The following is a 23,136-nucleotide window of genomic DNA, read 5'->3' on the forward strand; positions in this document are numbered from 1 at the left end:
GTTGTTTATACGCCGAAACGTTGATTGACAGTGGACCAATTCCACGTGGGTATAATGTTTTCCCATTACAGACCACGTGTTATTCCCTAGAGTATCGTTTCTTTGTTTAACGGTTGCTCACGAGAAGAACGCATGAATGTGGATACAACTCAAACAAAGAATCTTATTCTCAAGAGAATAACACGTGATCTGAAATGGGAAAACATTTCGGCCAAATGGATTTGGTCTGTTGTCATGGAGGCTCAAGTAGTCTTATGTATGTTTTGAAGAAAACACGAACAGTGGTACACCTTAGTAGTGGGGTCCATGATTCCATTTATGTTGTTTGTTTGTGGAGACTCAACACGAAGAACAGTAATGTAGAAATCAAGAGCGGAGCATACACTCTCTCACCTCTGGGGTCCGGCAAGCTGGATTCCTGGACTTTGGATCGCATGTAAGAATAGTTTGTAAGTCCTTTCCTTGATTCGACGCTTTTTCTACAGGTTCTCTGATTTTCCTATCGCTCCCCACTGACGAAACATAGCCTGCATGACAAGCCAATTTTCAATTCGATCTTTGAGTTAGCCATGTCCTTAATTAGATCGGCCCAGAGCCTGTTTCCGGTTTGGGCTGTAAACTAGCCATTAAATGATGTTGATCAGCCCATCGACTGCATGATGCTTCAGTGTTGTATGATCGTGTTTTCCTTATTGCTGTTGTTGTGTAGTTCGGTGGAGAAGAAATATGGGCTTCCGAGACAGGTGAGTGACCCGAGGGGAATTGTATTCCCAGTGTCAAAACAATTTAGTTTCATTTCTTTTCTAATCGGCACTATTTCAACTTGTTACGTTGCAGTTTATTTCTTACTCTTCTATGATTTTTACTTAAGTCCGGTTTAGACGGTACGATTTTCGCCTACAACTATCGTATACAACACGCTCGCGCCATCCTACAACTCGAGTCGTAGCGTGTAAATCAAGCCTACAACTCGCCTACGACAGACATGAGCGTGTTGTATACGATAGTTGAAGGCGAAAATCGTACCGTCTAAACCGGCCTTTAACGGTAGTGACCATAACTCAGATTACGAGATTAGTTTACAATAATTAGCAAGTGAAGTTGTTATTGTTATTGTTAAATTCCATTTATTTGTTATAGCTATTTAAAGCTTCCATTTTCAATATGTGAAGAGTATCCAGAGCCAGGACTTGGGACGGCTACTAGTACAAATTTCCATCTTTGCTCCAGAGATTACACTTATGAGGGGGATTCATCGGACTGTACTTCTTACATTTGAACGCGTTGGCGAACTCACAAGAGTTGCATAACGTACCAATCACCCTGTGGCCGGAATGAAACATAAAATCAGTTTTACACGATACAGATAAATTTACATAGATATCAATATAATACTTTGATTTATACTCATAATGTTTGCTGCGAATCCCCAGGCCTCCCCCCGATAAAAAACGTACCTTCTCTAAACACATTGGGAGCTGTAGAGCACGAAAGAAGCAAGCTTAGGAACACGAGGCGTAGTAGAGTATAGTATTTATCTTGTTTTCGAGATCTCTACAGCTTCCAGAGTGTTTATATCACAGTACAAAAACGTAAGCAGCCGTTTCGAACAATTTTGCACCAGCGTGTCTCAGGCCTCTGATATCAACACGGTAGCCAAGCAATCAGCGCGCGCGTTATATTCCATTTAACCATACCCAAATTTGTCATCATAGGATCCAGCTTGAATAAAAGCTTTGTGTAGTCCATTAGGAGTTCCCTTGCGGCAATACGTCTGTCGTCAAAAACAACCATGACTATTGTGACGGCATTTAACAAAAAATGGGTATAATAGTATGCGTTCCTTTTATTTATGGTTCGTGTTATCGTATAGGTGAGCCGGATTTTTAAAAACAAATGGAACCCATTTACATGAGTGTTTTGAAATTCTTGACAGGCTGCCGGCCATTTTAAAAATCAAATCATTTTAAAAATCGAAAAAGAAAAAAGGAAAAAAAGAGCAAATATTTAATATTTAGGTCACCCATCCATTTGCTAACCCTCCTCAGACGAGTTTGACTCAGTATTTTGACCGACAACGATTTCCCCACTGGACCACGGTTCCAGGTGAATCAGCATAACAATAGCCGTGAAAACAATGCACCGAATAGACTAGACTTTTTGATATTACATTTTCAACCGATTCCGTGCGTGGCAGAGATGCAAGGGATTAGCCGATATGGTCTGGGGGCCGGCTGGTCTCTCCCCTGATGCTTCGGCTAGAACATTTTCTTGCGTAATTCGTACACCCAAGGGCAGAAGGATTTAATCGCCGTCAGGTCCGAAGTCCATACGTCGCCTCAGCTCTGCGGATGTCTCGGGGGTATGGCACAGTGGAATCGTTTTTTTTTTTTTTAAATTTCTTTTGGTGGGTTCGAATCCCATCTTGTCCACATAAGATCTTATTTTTTTAACCATTTTTTTATTAGATTTAAGAGTCAATGTCTGTAACGGTCGAGAATCCTCGGACAGTTGTGTAAGAGTGCTCAATAGGTGAATAAGCACTCTTAGTCCCAACGGGATTAATGAACGCTTTACTTTCAACTAACCTTTTCTTTTGTCTTTTGATTGTTTGTTTTTGTTTCCTTGCCTACCTTGCTCTCATTGGTTTCTTTTGTCTTATTCTATCATATATACACTCCTTTCTACCACTTCTTTCTCTTTTACTCCGACGAAGGACTAGCGTCCGAAACATCAGTAAGTTTTTTCATCTTTATGGTGAGACATTTTCGAAAATACAACTTATACAATACTTATAAATACAAGTCCTAGGCGCCTTTTTTTGGAGAAATCTCTCAAAGTTGATTTTGGGATCCAGAAGGGCTTGGGCACCGTATGTCAAACAGGAAAATGTAAGGTTTTCTTGGCAATCGTACGGCTTCGCGTTTTATTTTATACACTAAAACCATTATTTTTTTCTAGCAAATGCACATTATTTCTCTTGAATTTAGTGTAAAAATATTTTTGCTAATGCTCGTTTTGGGTAAACTACGAAACTTTGAATGGACCCTACTTTGACGTTCCCGAAAATTCGTAATTTTAATTTTTTCGTAATATTCGTACATGCACCAGAACTTACTTGAATAAATATCACTATGCTACAGCATAACCCTTCTAAAAGGACATATCCAAATATTATTGGCGGCCCGCTAAACCTCGCTCACTGATGTTTTTCTTTGTATTGATCGATTGCGCAAAGAAAAACATCAAGGTAATTATTTTTAACTGGCTTTCTGTATGGTAAAATGTTCCTTAGAAATTGCGCAAAGAAAAACATCAAGGTAATTATTTTTAACTGGCTTTCTGTATGGTAAAATGTTCCTTAGAAATTGCGTAAAGAAAAACATCAAGGTAATTATTTTTAACAGATTTTCTGTATGGTAAAATGTCCCTTAGAAATTGCACAAAGAAAAACATCAAGGTAATTATTTTTAACTGGCTTTCTTTTCTTTCTTTTTGTGTACTTTGAATTAATAAATGACTTGGTAGGTTAAAAGAAGAGGCGCACTGCCAACGTTCTCAATCATTGGTTATCAATATTATATATATATTTAGGCACTGCCTAAAAGCGGAGCTCCCGACACGCAAGTCACAGGGAGCCCAATTTGAATAAATCTGAAAGGTAAAAATAAAATCGGGGAAAAAATCTTTATTTATTTTTTATTCGAGATAAAGATAATGTCTCCCATAATAAAAACTATGCACTGAAATCGAATCGAAATGCACTACATCGTTTTCTTTGCGCGAGTATACTCTCCCACTTAGGAATTTTGTAAACAACTTACCAACAGCCCCCCCCCCCCCCCCCTCATTAAGGGGCTAGTTTTGCTCTTGGAAGATTGTTCGACAAAGCTTTGGATTCTTGGTTAACTTTACTTAAAAACGAAAGATAACTACCGATAATACAATACGATATCAGGTTTAGTGAAATTTACCAGAATTGTATTAAACTTTGAAAAATAATGGGATATTACCTGTTATTCCGGAAAATAACAAAAAATATAGAGTCCCGTGCAAAATTTGAGGGTTTTGACCTCTTGATGTTCAAAAGGTGTATGGTTCTTCAATAAAATCGTGAAGATTGGAATTGATAAGAATATGTTCAGAAGAAGAAAAAATTAATTAAAAATTTTACTGTCGTTTTGTATATATATATTATTTTTACCTCAATAATGAATTAACCTAAAACTAATGTTTTAGTAAGTATATATATATATATTAAGGAAGATAGAATATTATAAATTGGATAAAACGTTTTAATGTTATTCAAAATAAATTCTAGTAGTAATAAAAAGGTATGATTTTCTTTATTTTTCTAAATGAGATATCCGAGTCGAAGATCTTAAAAATAAGGCCTTGATAGCAAATTTATATTCTCTTTTTCGGAGAACGTAGATTAGGGGATCAAGAAGAGAGTTTAAAAATAATATAGGTAAGGATAAAAGCCAGAATTCTCCAAAGGTATAGGCATTGCATTTGTAGTCTTTAGTGATGAAAAAGTGAAGGATTGACACGAGAGTGTTAGGAAGCCAGCAAAGGATAAATGTACCAACTATCATAGCGACAGTCGTTGTGGCTTTGCGTTCCTTTCTGAGTCTAGCACTATCGTTTCCACGATTTTGGACCACTGTGGTGTCATCGTTATTAACAAAGGCGGCAGGGCTATTCGCCTTAATTTGTTTCTTTTGTCTAAGAACTATTTTATAGATTTTCCAGTAGCAGTAACTCATGAAGGTGATCGATGGCACAGGAACTGCTAGAGCCGGGATGATGTAAACTGTAGGCCTTTCCTTGTAACTTGAATCCATAAAACTTAGCGCTGAAAGCCCCGTCGACGCAACCCAAATGGTAGTTATTATGCTCACACATTTTTTGTCTGTCATGATAACCGTGTACAACAGTGGGGACTTTACCGCGATGTGACGATCGTAACTAATGGCGCAGAGGTTCAGAGTTGATCCTATGAGAGTTTGCATGATGAGAAAATCCAACACCATCCCAAAAACTGGAAAACGAACATGATAAGGCCACTTCAATGCCCCAAAGAAAAACAAAGGACAGATAAATAAACTTATTGATAAGTCAGTCAAGGCGAGGGAAGTCAGGAAAAAATTCGTCTTGGTTCTCAAAGACGGTGTTTTAAATACTGCAGCTAAAACCAGGGCATTTGCAAGCGTTGACAAAACTCCCAAGATCAAAGAAAGTACAGCAGTAGCTGACACAAGCGTGGGGTTTAAATATTGATAGTTGGTCCATTCTTCAGCCACGGATCGTAAACATTTTATAGGCACGGCTACGTTACCAAGACTTGTATTATTCATGTTGATAAATCGATTACTTCTTATTCATGTTGATAAATCGAGTACTTCTTGGCAGTGGAAATCCTCGCGATAAAGTGTGATGTCTACTTTTCTCAGTGGTTGTTTATAAGTACCGTAGACTAAGTGGTTCTAGTGATGTTTCACTACTTATAGCGCAGGTGAAAGCTAATGACTACAGATGTTATCATCTCTCAGTTTGACACATGATCCAGCTCTACGAGTCAGGCGATAGTTTGCTTTGTATCCCGCAATCTACGTCAACCACTGTACAACAATACTTGTTTGCTTATTTTACTTCTAGTATTTTCAATGGTGTACTTTCACTATACTTCACCATATTTCAGACAACGTTCAAAAAAATCGGACGATGGGATCTTACGCCAATGAACACCTGTATGTGCTCTGGCTCATTGACGTGGTTTGACGAGTAAAGTTCTTTGCTTTGCTCTATTTGTTTTCCTTCTGTGAGTACTTAACGAAACAGTGCCTGCACATGGACGACATGATAACGACATAAAGCTAATATTACTCAAAATACCGTGGAAAAAAAGTGGATAACTTTTCCTGAATGTTTTATTTACCAGTATTTAAGAGCAGCAGAACAAAACCGATATGAAAAATGTGGAAAAGCATTGCGACATAAAACACTTAGTATATGGATATATGTCTCAAATGTGCTTAAAGTTTTAGGGATTTGGTTAAGTTTTTGTTGCATATTGCATGCCAAGCTCGAGCTGCACTATGGGTGACGTGGATGCACTCTGCGAAAGCTGTCACAACGATTGTAAACATTTCGTAAACTTTGTTATCCCGTCTGTGCCAACCGCTTTTAGAATAGCTTTATACAGGAAGTATTCAGTTTGTATTGGTGTATGTACGAAAGGCTAAAAGCTTTCTCTGTTATTTTATTTGTTTCATGGTCCAGGTGTCAAAACAAGCACGCGCAGTACTAATAAACTGCTCGTTTTTTAGGGCCTAATCCAATATAAAACAACACAAGACATCTCAGCTTTTAGGTTACTTTATATTTGAATAAAATCCTTTTATGAATTATAAGATATTGATTACTCTTTCTTTAGGATAATGATAACTTCCTAATTACTTTGATGTTTTTCTTTGCGCAATTTCTGAGGGACATTTTACCATACAGAAAGCCAGTTAAAAATAATTACTTTGATGTTTTTCTTTGCGCAATTTCTGAGGGACATTTTACCATACAGAAAGCCAGTTAAAAATAATTACTTTGATGCTTTTCTTTGCGCAATTTCTGAGGGACATTTTACCATACAGAAAGCCAGTTAAAAATAATTACTTTGATGTTTTTCTTTGCGCAATTTCTGAGGGACATTTTACCATACAGAAAGCCAGTTAAAAATAATTACCTTGATGTTTTTCTTTGAGCAATTTCTAAGGGACATTTTACCATACAGAAAGCCAGTTAAAAATAATTACTTTGATGTTTTTCTTTGTGCAATTTCTGAGGGACATTTTACCATACAGAAAGCCGGTTAAAAATAATTACCTTGATGTTTTTCTTTGCGCAATTTCTGAGGAACATTTCACTATACAGAAAGCCAGTTAAAAATAATTACCTTGATGTTTTTCTTTGCGCAATTTCTGAGGGACATTTCACTATACAGAAAGCCAGTTAAAAATAATTACCTTGATGTTTTTCTTTGTGCAATTTCTGAGGGACATTTTACCATACAGAAAGCCAGTTAAAAATAATTACCTTGATGTTTTTCTTTACGCAATTTGTAAGGGACATTTCACTATACAGAAAGCCAGTTAAAAATAATTACCTTGATGTTTTTCTTTGCGCAATCGATCAATACAAAGAAAAACATGAAGGTAATTATTTTTTCAACTGGCTTTCTGTATAGTGAAATTCCGAGAAAATGAGCTGCTGACCTAATACAATAAGCGTTGCGTAACGCTCACTTGAGTGAAAACTACCCACACATTTGGCGCTCTCAGTGAACGAAGTTTAGCGGGCCGCCAATAATATTTGTATATATCATTTTAGAAGAGTTATGCTGTAGCATAGTGATATGATTTTAGTTCTGGTGCATGTACCACAACACATTTAGGCATATTTAAAATGAAGAAAAATTACAAATTTTCGGGAACGTCAAAGTAGAGTCCATTCAAAGTTTCGTAGTTTATTTAAAACGAGCATTAGCAAAAATATTTTTACACTAAATTCAAGAGAAATAATGTGCCTTTGCTAGAAAAAAATAATGGTTTCAGTGTATAAAATAAAACGCGAAGCCGTACGATTGCCAAGAAAACCTTACATTTTCCTATTCGACACAGGGTGCCCAAGCCCTTCTGGATCCCAAAATCAACTTTGAGAGATTTCGCAAAAATAAAAGGCGCCCAGGTTGTATTTTTGAACATGACTCACCATATATGGTATTTAGGCAAAGTATGAGCAATTTCGATATTTTTCAACTGTCCTAGGATTCTCGACCGTTACAGACATTGACTCTTAAATCTTTAATAATAAGGCAATCCTGTTTTTAGTGAAAAAAGATCAATTCCTAGTCGGTTGCTTATAGTAAGCCTGTATAAGTTCGACCAGACGTTAGCATCGTGTTTACCGCAAATGACTAACCACTAACGGCTAGGAATCAGCCCCCGAAAAACGCCCGCAAACACAGAGAAACAGTCGGCATCAATAAATTCAATATGGCCACTCTTCTAGCAACAACTTCGTTATGAGGCCTTGCTAAATTTCAAAAGTTTGACGGAAAACGCCTAACGCGTTTGAGGTTTGCAGAGCTAGCAAGAACGTCTTGCTAAATGTCTCTAATATCGATTCGCAAACCGCGAAAAGTAGAGCTGTGCTTTCCTATATTTCCTGGCATAGTTGGAATCCAATTTCAGTCGACCACAAGTCATTCCCTAGAGTATTATCTCTTTGTTTAACAATTGCACAAGAGAAGGCACATGAATATGAAAAAAGGACCTGATTCTCAAGAGAATACAAGTGAACTGAAATGGCAAACATTTACTAAAGGTAAAGAGGTCTATTGACTGTGATCAGGAGTGATTTCACTTCTTTTGCTTACCTGAGCAAACGCTGTGTAGAACAGCTGCTCGTTTGTTAGAGCGAGCTTTGGTAGCAGCCATGTTTCCCTGGGATTTCGTTGTGCCCAATTATGATACGCCTGATAAAGATACAAAAAATCAGAAAAAACAAAAACAAGAACAAAAAAAAAAAAAAAACAACAAAAAAAAAACAAAACAAAAAAGACAAAACAAAACAAAAAACCAAACCGACCGATCGAGCTTTAACATTAATATTTCATGTGAAATGAACGCAAAGTGTAAACCCCCTTTATTTATTCAAACTAGCACATTAGCTGTAATACTTGAAATTGATTCTTGTTTTGATTAAACTACACTAGCTTCCTGTCTTCTATATTATTTCAAAATCCTTCTTCTAGTCTTCAAGCGCCTTCACAATATGGCGTCACTGTACCTGCCCGAAGCTATCTAGCCTAGAGCATATATCCACAAGATCTCTGAGTTCAAATTCTAAGCATTTGGTACAAGAAAAGAAATCGCGTCTTGTAACATATGGTGATAGAGCTTTTAGCGTTGGAGCTCCAAAACTGTGAATTAAACTGCCATTGGCATTTTTCTGCGCATAGGAGTAAAATCATAGAACTTACACAGTTTTCTATCCAAAAATTCTACCGAAAGCTAAATTTCACTTTCCCACCTCTTTCGAAATTTGCTTGTAAAACTCGACCCAGTCTTTCCTCGGAAAGTTTTCGACCATTTTGCGACGTTATCAAAATAAATCCAAAACGGGAATGGTAACCCCCATTTTGTATTTCACATATCAACTTAGAAGACCGTAGAGCATTCATATACGAAAAATGAATGAAATGACTTTTCTCGACCGTATATATTTAATTGTGAAAATATAAGGGTTGGATTTCAGGACGACTCTCAAGTGCATACGTAGTTCCATATTTCAACAAAAAGGCTACAGGTATTTCTACAATATTACTTTTTTACAATTTTCTACAATATTACTAATTATTATTATTATCAATTATTATTATTCAAGCAACAACAAGCTACTCATGCAATGGAAAGGACCCTACAAAATTGACATTGGAAAAAATTGCCCATACATTTGGAATATTTGCTCTTTTCGGTCTTTTTTCTCTCTTTCCAAAGCAAAAGGTTGTTCTTAAAAGTAAAGTTATATAGCACAAGTAAACTGCGTGACAAAACATCCTAAATGACCCGTAAATCTTCTGTTTGTTTTTTTTTTTGTTTGTTTGCTAACTAGTAGTTAGCGCGTTTTCGAGGCTACGAAACCTAAGAAACCATAAGAGGCCAACAGATAGTATGGGCTTATAAAATCATCAAAAATACGGTTTTAAATTTTAAAGTGCACATGAACCCTTCGACAATACTTTCAGTATTGATTCTGCATAAAGTAAATAGTTGATTGGTAAAATATTTCTTGATTTGAGTGATGCGTCTTTAAGTTATGAAGGTTTATACTTCCAATATGTTAATGATGATGACGTCAGGTAAGGTATTTGAGTGTTTTTGTTGTAACTAGTAATACTAAATGCTGGCCATTTTGAAAATAAAAATTGTAAATAGCTTTCATGTAAACCATGAGTAAAATAATGATGCTTTTTAAATACTGTTTCTATGAACCAGTTCGATTTTGTATATTTGATTAAGCCTTAATAGACGTCACACTCATTAGCATATTGGAAGTATAAACCTTCATAACTTAGAAACGCATCACTCAAATCAAGAAATATTTTACCATTCAACTATTTACTTCGTGTAGAATCAGTACTGAAAGTATTGTCGAAGGGTTCATGTGCACTTTAACAAATTCCTATGAATTATATACCAAACTGTTCAGGAAAGCCCGGAGTTTTCAAATCCACTTCTGTTTTTTTTTGACAGGTTCTGTTTTATTTCAAGGAGAGACGATTTTCTAGCTTGATCCCGGTTATGTCATGCATTTTCTCTTGTAAAATACGTCCAACAGCGTAAATTCAACTCAAAAAGTACGGTGGTTTTTTTCAATAGAATTCAATGTAAACCATATAATACAGTCCGTGAATAGTTGAATTAACTGAATCCACTTCTGTTTTTTTGCCTAGAAAGTCATTATTTTGAGAAAAGATCCAAAAATCGTGTTTTTGAGACATAATTTGTATGGGCTCACATGAGGGGGCATGAGCTTGAAATCGTAGCTGACCAAATGTTAACAGATTTTTTCTGATGAGTCTCGTTGGGATGAACGACTATAGAGTACGCATGAGTGGGAAGCTAAAGACGTTCCACGCTAATCTTCTGAAGCAGTATTTGCAGAGAGATGATGCAGAGCCTAGTCTTCGTAGACAGCGAAAGAACAGCAATTTTTTCCAATGGTCACGAGTCAAGTCCACCTGATGACACAATTGAAAATGCAGGAGCAAGTGTAATCCTCGATGAAATGTTAACAGAGGAAGATGATAATTAGTTAATTAATTAACTTAATTAATTAATTGATTAATTAATGATTAGTTATTATTAATTATTATTAATAATTATTTTTTTTTAAATTCTACAATATTACCTTTTTTTAATAATATTTTTTAGCTTAGCTAGTGCATTTAAAATTACCTTTTTTTAGATTGCTTAAAATTTGTAATTTTGCAAGGAATGGTGCTATTTTTATTGACTTCCGTTTACAGCCATATCTGTCATCGAGGCCGTATCTTGTCACATTTTGAGGTCACGTAGCACACGAAAACGAGAATGGTGACCTCCATTTTTTATTTAACAGATCAAAAACAGTTTTCCGTGTTTGATACTCTGATCAAAACACTTGGGATGTTGGGAGAACACGAGAGGAGCGCAGGAAACCACGACGCGTAGCGGAGTGGTTTCCAGCTTCTCGAGTGTTCTCCCAACATCCCAAGTGTTTTGATCAGAGTATCAAGCACAGAAAACTGTTTTTGATCTGTTTTATAAAATAACAAACGCGCTAAAAGATCGAAAAAAAGCAAAGTCTAAGTAAATTGTCCCTACGTGCCGTCTTATTCAAACTGACCAATGAGCGCGCGCGATAGATTAAAAATGACGATAGCGTGTTTTGATACTCTCATCAAACATGGTTTTCGACCAATCATAGCGCGCGTAGTATCCCAATTATTTTATAATGCATATTTGAAATGTCCATGGTTTAATAAAAGGCTATGCAAAGTTTGGGAGAAATGGCATTGGATTTGAGCCCACGTTCAAAATCAAAATACATGTGTTTATCGTCACCCAAAGTATATCTTTATTATTATATAGTTATTTGTATACTGATTTTACCTTGTTGACCGCTTTGAAACCACCGGTGTCAATGGTTTCTTGGAAGTAATTAAGATTGCCGTCGACCTAAAAAAAAAAGAAAGAGAATGGGCCCGTGTTCATATATAGAAATCAGTTACAAAATCAGACAATCCCCTGAAAGCGACCCTGATATATTGCCATCTTCCAAACAAATTGCACTGGGAATACACCCTTCTCATAATGGCTGACAAGCGCACCAAAACGAGGCCACCCAGTCATCTTGCAAGGCTGAACAAGGCTGCTCATACAAAATAAAGGTGGATAGCGCGAATTCAGGTCAAAACAAAAAGTCAATTTCTATACTTTTCTTTACTTTCATTCTATGAACGCATTTCATGTGCTTTTATTTCTTCTATTGCAAACTAATGACTCGTTTTCGTGCACTTGTCAGCCATTTTGAGAACGGTGTGTACTGCGTAGCAAAACGCCGTCCTCTGGTATCAACATGCTGTAGTGATCTCTATTACCATCGATAATATGTATATGTAATTTATGCTTATATAGTGCTTCAATTGTATCATAGCTCCCAAAATGCATTGCGATCTTAGAGTATGCCTCGTGTAGTGTAGTTCTACAAAATTGCAGAGGATTAAAACAAAGTCGTGTTTTCCCCGCTCTTTTCTCGTTGCTTTTTAAGCTTAAAAGTGTCCTCAATTGAACCTTATCAACCGTATTCAGGTCCCCCTGAATACGCCTCTGACATACCCGCCAACTTCCAAACAATTTGTACTGGGAGTACTGCGTGGCAAAACAGCTTCCCCTGGTATCAATTTCCTGTAGTGACTTCCTTGACCACCCCTGACCAGCAGTCGATAAAGGTAGTCCATTCTTGTCATATTGCCTTCCTGAAAGACATAGTATTACAAATGATTGTTATGAATTCATATTTGGTTTACTTGTAAAATGCAAAGCAATATATACACTGGGCGGACCTTAAGGGAGAACTCTTGGGTTTTGGGTATTTTGGGAAAAACTTTTACCTCTGTGACCAACGGACATCGTGATTGCTTTCCCTATGCTTGCACCAATCGCGCCAAAATTAAAAGCCCTGCAAAAGATAAGGTCACGAGCGTAAAAAGTCCCACAATAAGTTTCTGTATTTGATTGCTTTCAAAGCAAGATCGCTTGCGAAAAGCGTTGGGTATCAACCAATCTTCTTTAGGGATCGAGCCAGCTAAGCATTGCTTTTCACAGGATATTCACTACCTCAGTTCGTACCTTAGGAATTCACTTTCATAAAAGAAAGGTGGTCGCAGGCTGGCTAACGGCTGAACTACAACAGAGGTAAAAAAATACATAGCTGATTAGGGACAAAATAACAGAAAAAATTTTCAGTTCATGGAAAAGACAAAATATCTAATAAGTCAAGTAAACGTGATTATCTGCTGTTAATCCATGGTGCTTTTTTTACACAACGTTTTTCTCGTACATAACGAGAGTCATAACGAGACTATTTTGAAGAGGAATGTCAGAAGGCATAATTATTTAACACTATTTTGTTATTAGATAATTATCAGAGCTGTCAGTTAATAGGATATTTGGTGTTATACACAGTAAATTTGATAGGACCAATTTGACCCTAAGGAGCCATTTTGGCATTTTTATAGTAGCGTTATTTTGAGCCAGAGCCCAGAGATGGCACAGGTATATTAGTACTGTTTTGGCCCCAGTGTGTGTTTTCACTTCTCTTTCTTCTCCCGTAACATTTAATCTTGTATATAGAGCTCTTTTTTCTATCTGCCGACATTGCAGGTTTTGCACAAAGTAGGCAGATCGTTAATGTACAGATTGAAAAGTAGAGGGCCTAAAGGTGAGCCTTGAGGAACCCCATGTTGAATTGTGAGAGAGCATGAAAGCTGAGCTGTCAATGTTTTAGTAACTATCAACAAAGCATTCAAATAATGATTTCTTAAGGTTAACGATTAAAATTATTGATATTATTGGAAAGAGAGTTTCAAAATCGCTTTGTAGACACGGTGAGAAATGGTCTTCCTTCCGTTACTCGTTTAAAGTGCAACCTACCCATGCGGCAATACCCTTAGTATTGATTCTACATAGAGGGAATAGTTGAATGGTGAAATATTTCTTCATTTGATTGTTGCGTCTTTAAAGTTATGAAGGTTTTATACTTCCACTGTGTTACTGACTGTGACGTCACCCCGGGTTTTTGAGTGCATCTGTTTTAATTTTTAACACTTAACACTAGCAATTATGAGATATCAAATTTACAATGATGATAATGCTTTTTTAAATATTGTTTGTGTGAAGCAGTCAAAGTTTGTATATTTAACGAAGCCTGGGGTGACGTCACAGTCAGTAGCATATTGGAAATATAAACTTGAAGAAATATTTCACCATATTTCAACTATTCACTTTATGTAGAACCAATGCTGAAAGTATTGTATCGGGGGTTAGGTGCACTTTAAAGCGTGGACAGACTAGGTTTGTGGCCCCGTGTAGATAACCTGTCACTTATTACCTGCTGTGTATTGGAACGTTGTGACTTTGTAACATACTTAAGAGTACTTACCGATCCAGTTAGAATCATCAAGATATTCAACCCCATTTTCACCCTCGTGAGCAAACACTGGCCACCCGCTGAGAAATTATTAAAAAGAATGTATGACTGTAAATTTAACGAATTTTGTTGCGCTATTTCATTAAAAAACAAAGTTTTGGTATGGTGCAATATATGTCATTTATTCATTCTATTATCCATCCACCTATCCATCCATCCACGCATGTGTGCATGCATCCATCCAAAAAAGACATGGTAATGCAACAAAAGGCAAATATATAAATCTAGAAACTGCCTAACAGAGGAGCTCCCAATAGGCACAGGGAGCCCAATTTAGATAAAACTGAAAGGTGAAAATAAATTCGGGAAAGAAATCTTCAATTACTTTTTTTATTGGAGATGAAGATAATGTCCCCAATAATGAAAACCATACAGTGAAAAAATCAAACCGAAACGCACTACATCGTTTTCTTGAAACTTAGTACTCTCCCACTTAGGAATTTTGTCCCATATACACACCCAACATCAGCAACCCCAGGGGCTAGTTTTGTTCTTGAAAAAATCTTCGAAAAAGTCTTCCATTGGCGACGTCTTTACGCTTTGAATTCCTGGTTAATTTTACTTGAAAACGAAAGATAACTACAGATAATTCAATACAATATCAGGTTTAGTGAAATATAACTTGGATGTCTTTCATTGAAAATCAAATTTTGGATTTCATCATCCATCCAGAACTCAAAACAAACGATACGTATAATCTATCATTAACATTTTATGTACTTACCGATCGACAATAACAGGTTGCCTAAATCTCAACAACATTTGTTGGTGATCGAACTTAGATATGGCTATTTTGTTTTTAAAATATTCATCTTTTTTGAGGATGAGCTGTAAGGAGAAAGAGAAGTAAAGTTGTGCTATTTATAGTTAAAAGTGTGAAGAATTTAGTAGCCCATTCACACCTAAACATGTTTTAAAGTGGTTTAACAGGTTTGGAAAACTATCTACGAACACTGCACAATTTTTGGTGAAATAGTGCATGTAAACTATCCTTTGTCTTGCTCTGATAATATTTTAGAAAGTTTCATTATATTGTAGGTTTCTAGTTTCTCAATTAATCAGCATGAAAACAATACTTAAAGGCAAGATTAAATCTGTTCTTCAGAATCCAGTGTCAAGTTTGTGACAAAGAGATATTTTCTGTGTGATCGTGAAGTAAGAAAATGAGCATGACAAGTTTAGGTACTTACAGTGTTGTACTTCTGAAAGTTCTGTTTGACTTTGCCAGGACTTGAAAGATAGTCAGGAAAGCCAATTTTGTTTCTTATGTTGTCAACCTGTAATATGTTGTACAGTGCACTGCTAGCTATCATCAGCTTATTTTTGATATCAAATTTGATACAACTATGCTAACTTTACTCAAAATATTTGTGTCTCCCTAGTTATTTTTCACAAGGCTCAGTATTTTCCTGTTCATAGAAGTATGCGAATATATTAGCGTTGCGCTGTAACATTAAATCTAAAATTTCTTTATGATAAATTTAAAAGACATAACCATTCTTTATAAGACAAGGTTTTTCAGACTTGTTTCGGAAGATCATCTTCCATCTTCACTGTACATAAATAAATTTTAAAGTGGGAATAAATATATCGTTTCTGGAAAAAGGGTATTGTTTATTCGTACTTCTTAAGGACGATTACCTGCTATATCTGCATCACTCGGGGGTATATATATAGGCAGACAACGTTTCCTCTTTCCCTTTCGAATTGTTTAGCAAACGGTTATCCCATACGCGCGTACGGATGACGTCAGGATATGAAAATAATAAGCCACTTGAGTTTCGCAATTCTTCTTTAAGTGTGATCGGGAGAGAGCCCGCAAAATACACCCGTATTACCTCGAGATAGGAATATTGCTCGATTCAAAACTTTGTGCGATTTTTCAGTCGACAATACGGATTAATATTGAAGGCGTTTTGGAAGAAAAGACTAGCTTCGAGACTAGCGGGGTATAATCTCTCCCACTAGCCGCCAATATAAACTTGTATTGGCGACTCAAAATTGCAATATCTTAGAAGTATACCGTTGTCCAATGTACTCCAGATGTCATTGTATAGAGCGTTTTCACTCATGAGAAGGCAGCCATAAACAATAGAAACTTTCTGCACAGTATTTGTATAAAAATAGAGTTCAATTCCAGGAGGATAGAAAATGTATTGTTTTGGTACCCCATAATGGCCGCTGTGATGTCACGTGAAAACGCTCTATATTCAAAAGCATATTGTAGGTATTGAGATTATACACAAATGTAATGTGTTATGCTCATTTATAAGCCAAGTACCTTTTCATTTATTGTCCTTCTAGTGTTGGTATCAAGCCAGGTAAGTGAATTTACGTTTTCTTTAAAGGCTTGGCGTATTTCATTTGTCAGTTGTTCCACCTACACAGATAAGATCCGGAACATAAACAAAAAAAATTAGAATGACAGACCAAACGCATATATGGACGAGAAAAAAAAACAACAAACAAAAAAATACTGAAAAACACCCATCCCCGGAGGAAAAAAAAAACATAGCCGGCCGAAACCAAGCGAGTGAAAGCGCGCATTAATGAAAAATTCTAGAACAGCTGATCCACAATGCTGGATTGGGGGAGCTCTTGAAGAAAGCATATACAACAACATCGCATATCATCTCCGTAATGAATATTATAAAATAACTGTTATGAATGTCGCGTTCTGATTGGTTTGGAGTGTGTGCATTATGAGAGCACATTGCTCGCGCGCGCACTTTCCGTTGCGTCATTCCTATCTATTATTGTAATTTGTATTTTATAAAAAAAATAAAAAACTTACTTGCTGTGCTGTGTGCAGTCATAAAGCACTTGGGGATTGGCAGAACACTCGAGAAGTGTCCAGAAGCACTCCGCTACGCGTCGTGCTTCTCCTAACACTTCTCTTGTGTTCTGCCAACCCCCGCGTGCTTTATGACAGCACAAGGCGCGCGCGCGCGTTTTCTATTTCTTCATTGTTTATCGAAGTATTATGATCATCTGGGTGGATGTAATCCTGACTGAGAAGGACTGTTTAATGTGACTGACGTTTCGACAACCTGATCGGAAGTCATCTTCAGAGTCAGTCACATCAAACAGTCCTTCTAAGGATTACATCCACCCGGATGATCATAATGCTTCGATTAACATTCATTCACCTGGGTTCAGACCGTTCTATACAATAGTAATTAATATTATGTAACACTGGTTCCCAGTCCCTCCCAAAAGCCTGCTTACCATATTTTTGATCTTAGTTATCTTTTTGCCATAAGTTGTGACGTATGCAGCTTCCATTAGATCAATAAAAGGCTCTTCAGTTTCATAGACGCAATCATCCTCTACGCTGCGATTCACTGTGGAATTGGGTGCTTTATGACTGAAGCTTGAATAGGCTACCTCCTTCTTAATCACGTGCCATACCAGGTAATTAGCTAACACACTTTAATGGTAAGGAGAAACATCATTTATTTTTGATCTTTCTTTTTGATGTTTTTTTGGTAAAGGTAAGGGTAAGGGTAAGGGTAAGGGTAAGGGTAAGGGTAAGGGTAAGGGTAAGGGTAAGGGTAAGGGTAAGGGTAAGGGTAAGGGTAAGGGTAAGGGTAAGGGTAAGGGTAAGGGTAAGGGTAAGGGTAAGGGTAAGGGCAAGGGCAAGGGTAAGGGTAAGGGTAAGGGCAAGGGTAAGGGTAAGGGTAAGGGTAAGGGTAAGGGTAAGGATAAGGGTAAGGGTAAGGGTAAGGGTAAGGGTAAGGGTAAGGGTAAGGGTAAGGGCAAGGGCAAGGGTAAGCGTAATGGTAAGGGTAAGCGTAAGGGTAAGGGTAAGGGTAAGGGTAGGGGTAAGGGTAAGGGTAGGGGTAAGCGTAAGGGTAAGGGTAAGCGTAAGGGTAAGGGTAAGGGTAAGGGTAAGGGTAAGGGTAAGGGTAAGGGTAAGGGTAAGGGTAAGGGTAAGGGTAAGGGTAAGGGTAAGCGTAAGGGTAAAATCACTAAATCGCTAAACTCGTGAAATAGATATTGTTATTCACAATGATTTAATTATTCTTATTTTGCTCAATTATTTTTTGTTTACTTACGGTTAATGATTAATTCGTGAAAGAACTGCCACGTACTGTAATTCAATACTCTATTTGCACACGTGCTATCAGCATTTGACGATTTTACATTCTACGCTATCTAGAACTCTACTCTATTAACTCTGCAACAAATCGATAAATTCTACTTAGAAAAGCTACCAAGGCACACCAAAGTAAGTTACCTTAATTGATTATAGTTAGTTGATAAATTTCTATCGATTATTCATCACTATCGTGTAATAATTTTAGATCATTTATTCGTGTTTGTAACCTTGACGTCCGATAGTAGCGTTGTAGCGCCACGTATTGTAATTTAGACTATAGGTTATTTGTTCTAGCCAAGTAACCGTCTTTTTTAAAGTTTAGTGAACAGTAATTTTAGACGAAAAAGTTGTGAGTCTTGCATAAATTGTTACGGCATCTTAGAAATACTTCAGTTCAAATAATTAAGATTAGACGCGAACAATAGGTGTTTAGCGGAATCAAGAAAAATAAGAACCGATGACATGGTTTAAAGTTTCATTCGAAGCGATGATGAGATATAGTTTTGTGCGAGCGAAGTTAAAAATCCACCTCATCCCTACCCCCATCGGCAAGGATACTTCAAGCGATTTTAACCTAGTGGGGGTAGTGTAGTGAGAGTTTGGTAACTATACAAAAGTTTGCCTAAGGGGGGTAGAGTTGTGATTTTGCTCCCTTTACGAAAGTTTTACGAAACTTTTCCGATGGTGTTCGTTGCCACTCGAGTTGGCGAATTTACGAGTGACTTGTCAGGCTTAATTATATGCTAATCCTTTGCTAATCCCTGCTATTGTTCTTCAACTTTAGTACCGAACAATAGAGCATTTCTTGATACGACCTAGAATTTTTTGTATCTATTCTAGTTCGAACCACGCTACAATTACACAACCTATTCAACTATCATTAAAATACATCTATCGTGCGTTCGAACCGTGCCTGTTTAATGGTCTTCATTCTCGACTACCTATCCCATATTGTATCGACTATATCTATCCCATGTAATCGTGGATTACAGATATTAAACTGATACACTAATTACATCACTATTTGACTACATGTTGACTGTTTTTTTTTAATCTCACGAGTGAAATGCCTTCACTCTACTGTACTATACTATACTACTACTACTACTACTACTACTACTACTACTACTACTACTACTACTACTACTACTACTACTACTACTACTACTACTACTACTACTACTACTACTATTTTACCTCTTAGAGGCATTCTGTACCAGTTCCATAGTCTTTTTGAGGTAAGGCAGTGCAACATGAATAACCTCGGTCCCAGGAATATTGTGAGGCGCAAACATCTGATTTAAGTGCTTACTCCAATTGAACTAGGAAAGAAAAAAAATGGTTCTTTAAATCCTCCTTCTGACGACGTTTTTCTCTCGATTGGGTTTTTAGGGTTTTACAGGTCTCTCTCTCTGTCCCACAGTTGGTTGACATGGCCAGGATCACACGTACACAGTGCAAGCTTTGGCAAACGTTGGATTGGCAGGCAAAAATGAAATAGCCAGCAATTGTACAGACAAGAAGGTTCGTAAAAACGCGATTAGCAACTTGATGATAATAGCGTAAAGGTTTTGGCCAATGAAATGCGACTTTTAGTTTACCCAGATCCGCAATTTGGTACCTCTTAGGGTGTTTCGAGGCAATAGGATACCTGAGGTTAAATGATGACAGTCAGAAGGCCAGTTGTTATTCCAGATATTTATTTTCGTTTCATTATCTGACTTCTTTCATTAGTTCCCACGCCCAACTGGACAGGACTCAGGTAGCTCTTAGGGGTCCAGTCATTTCAAAACTTCCAACGAGCATTCTCTCCCTTCTATATATAGGAGTCCCCCCGGGCTTTACTCATTGATACGTGTGACATACTACGAGCTCTCCACCGTACTTTTCGCCACAGCTGCGCCATGGGTATGAGTACGGTCCTTAAGAGAAGTAGGATTGCGAGACGAAGTTGGTCGATGACTGGATATGTTTACAAAATACTGTACGGTTTGATAATTAACGTCAATACATACCTGTGGTACTTCCTGCTGTAATTGATCAAGTGTCAAAATCCTCAATGGAGTTTCATCAGGATCATTCAGATTCTAGCACATGAGTATTAACGTTATTATATTACTAAATAAATAATTAATAACTTTAATAACTCATAGCTCGCATTACTATTAAAAACTAGTATTTCTAATTAATATTCCAAAAGACCATAAAGTCATGATAATTTAATACTTAAAGATCATTAGAGTTATTGCTTATAACTCATTAAACAAAATTTAAGAAATTGTAATTTTTTGAAATGCAGTCAAAAGAGAATACAACCATCTACTAAAGTTACAGAATCAATGGAAATGAGGGCGATCTCTTGCCCCCTCTCCTCCCCCCGAAATTAATTGACAACTAAAAATGTTAAGTATACGAAGTCACAAAACTACACTAACTTCTTCAAGTTTGGCCTCAAAGTCGAGAAGCTCTTTTACTTTAATTGCGATGCTCGTGTTCCCGCCCAAAACTTTTACCACATCAGTGATGTATTTTTCAGCGGCAGTTCTCTAAAACGGAAATCAATAAATCGATAAATCAATAAATAGATCAATCAATGAAATTAATATAAATTCCGTTCCAATAGTCCTATTGTCGTTGTCGTTTATATAGATCTGCCATACAATGCAACTTCGCTTCGACGTAAGTTCCAAAATGGCGACGGGAACTGTAAATAGGACTATTGCATTCTCGTACCCAGACCCTTCTCAACAAAAGATTGATTTGATTTTTCGTTAAAAAGCTGAGAAGGCTTTGGGTACGAGAATAAGACTATTGCTGTTTTTTTAATTGTTAGTTGTAGGTGGCGAACGCGTGTGTTCATAAATGAGAGATGTGTGCGAGGTGACTATTATTGAATGGTGAGCGTTTTCTTGGTTTTGAGCAGCCATTTGATAGACACTTCAATAAAATGTGACTAATTTACACAACAACAGCAAAATTAATAGTAATGGTTGTCGCTAGCGCTATACACTAGTGGTGCTCCATGTTTAGCGTCCCAAGTGTGAGACAGCACTCTTCAGCACTACTGAATGTCTAATAATTGTTTTCGAGCCATAACTTACGTTTGGCGCCATTTGAGAATCTTCTTCTTCATCTCCAATCTGACCGATCTGTATCAGGGAGGTAAGTAATGCACATGCATTAAACATCAATCATATCGTTCAGTAATTTGGACTCGTGTACTCTTTCTTCTGCTACTCACAGTAATGGAATATGGATCAGCTCTGCTCCTTGCTTTGGTTTCCACAGAAAATAACGGCCCTCCCTTAGACTTGTAGTTCTTATGAATGAAGCCAATTGTTGTATTAAAGTCCCAGCTATTCTCATTCCAGACTCTGTCTTCTTCCACCATGCTCCAGCCTCCCAAATCATTGATTCGTTCCTTCAAAGGTTGCACACCAGCATTGTCAATGGCTTTCTTGTTCATACACGATTTGTACAAATTTAAAGGTAATTTTACAAGATCTTTATTCGCTCCGTAGATCGTTATTGTCCCTGTTTTTAAGATTTTTGTCAAAAACCTTTGTTTTTTCTGTTCTATCTCGTCTCTGATCTTGTAGGATGACAAAGGTTTACCACTTGGCAAAGTAGTGTTTTGTAGCCATCTCCCACAAGCGTACTCATAAAAGTCATCGCAAGGGTCTACAGAAGTGTTCATCAAACTTTTGATTTGTTTGGCTGCCTCAATACATTCCTTTTCATTACAAACCTTGCTAGATTTGGCGTTATTTTTGCCTGTTGTCTTGACATATCTTGGTGATCGAATCTTGTTCAAACCTTGATCAAGAGTACTCATCTTGTTCTGACTTGCTGCTACGTGGATCATGGATATCACCAGTAAGAATGCCAAGAAACGAGGACAATGGATTAACGACCATCGCTTGTTTTCTTGTTTCCCACCGCTGCCACCATTCATCATTCTTCCCATCACGAATACACTGATTGTTGCTACGTGTCTGTTATGATACTAGCTGCCGTTCTCATCAAAGAGTATTACCAGAACTGTAGGCTGTTTGATCTAGTTGTGTTTAAATAAAGTTTTTTATTATTAATTAGGTCTTTTTCTCTACCAGTAAAGCAAACGTGTCTTATCCTACCTGAATTCCATTCGAATTCATTGTAACTTTTCTTTATCTTTTAAATATTTTTTTGTTGAAAGGATTTACCTGCTGCTGTCTCCTAAAATCTAAACCGTAAAATTTGGTTGGTGTTACATGACCGCTTTTCTTCTGTTTATGGCGGCAACGTTTCTATGAAAACATGTTTCGGTTAACTAATTTATTCAATATTTTTGCTACAATATTAACCATTGCGTGACCATTAGTACAAATACTGACAAATACTTATCTCACTTGATTCAAAGCGCTTCAGGAGAAGCATCTCTCCTATATGTCTTGTTTTTTGTCATCTTTTTTATATTGTCTTTCTCTGATTGCGAAAAAAACTAACTGCTGTTGTTAGACTTGCTTAGAAGTAAATAGCCAAATAGTTTTAAAAGATCAAAATAGACAAAAAATCAAGCTTTATGTAACCGGCGGCAAGGCGCTCAGCTATGAATCAGATTGCAAGTGGTTTTGACAAAAGAATTTATTGAAAAATTCACACAACTTTACAATACATGAAAAAAAAACGGGAACGAGATTACAGGATATCTCTAATGAAAACAAGAAAAATATTTACAA

At 36.9% G+C, this 23,136-nt stretch overlaps 1 protein-coding gene across 1 annotated transcript; it reads right to left on the reverse strand.

The window, feature by feature from the left end:
* Nucleotides 1-816: 816 nt before the first annotated feature.
* Nucleotides 817-22,470, reverse strand: LOC116293382 (endothelin-converting enzyme 1). Its single transcript, XM_089039048.1, has 17 exons — nt 21,657-22,470; nt 21,517-21,564; nt 20,851-20,961; nt 20,431-20,502; nt 19,613-19,737; nt 17,542-17,743; nt 16,595-16,693; nt 15,504-15,590; nt 15,038-15,141; nt 14,266-14,333; nt 12,954-13,008; nt 12,716-12,783; nt 12,441-12,580; nt 11,715-11,780; nt 8,435-8,533; nt 1,698-1,774; nt 817-1,323 (listed from the first exon to the last, which is right to left on the reverse strand). The coding sequence occupies exons 1-17, from the start codon at nt 22,380-22,382 to the stop codon at nt 1,203-1,205; spliced, it is 2,268 nt and encodes a 755-aa protein (XP_088895174.1). The 5' UTR covers nt 22,383-22,470; the 3' UTR covers nt 817-1,202.
* Nucleotides 22,471-23,136: the final 666 nt, after the last annotated feature.

Source organism: Actinia tenebrosa, unplaced genomic scaffold (genome assembly GCF_029948245.1).
Source record: "Actinia tenebrosa isolate PJP-AT-01 unplaced genomic scaffold, QUT_ActTen_1.0 PGA_scaffold6__47_contigs__length_16458017, whole genome shotgun sequence".
In the NCBI taxonomy this organism is placed as follows: Eukaryota; Metazoa; Cnidaria; class Anthozoa; order Actiniaria; family Actiniidae; genus Actinia; species Actinia tenebrosa.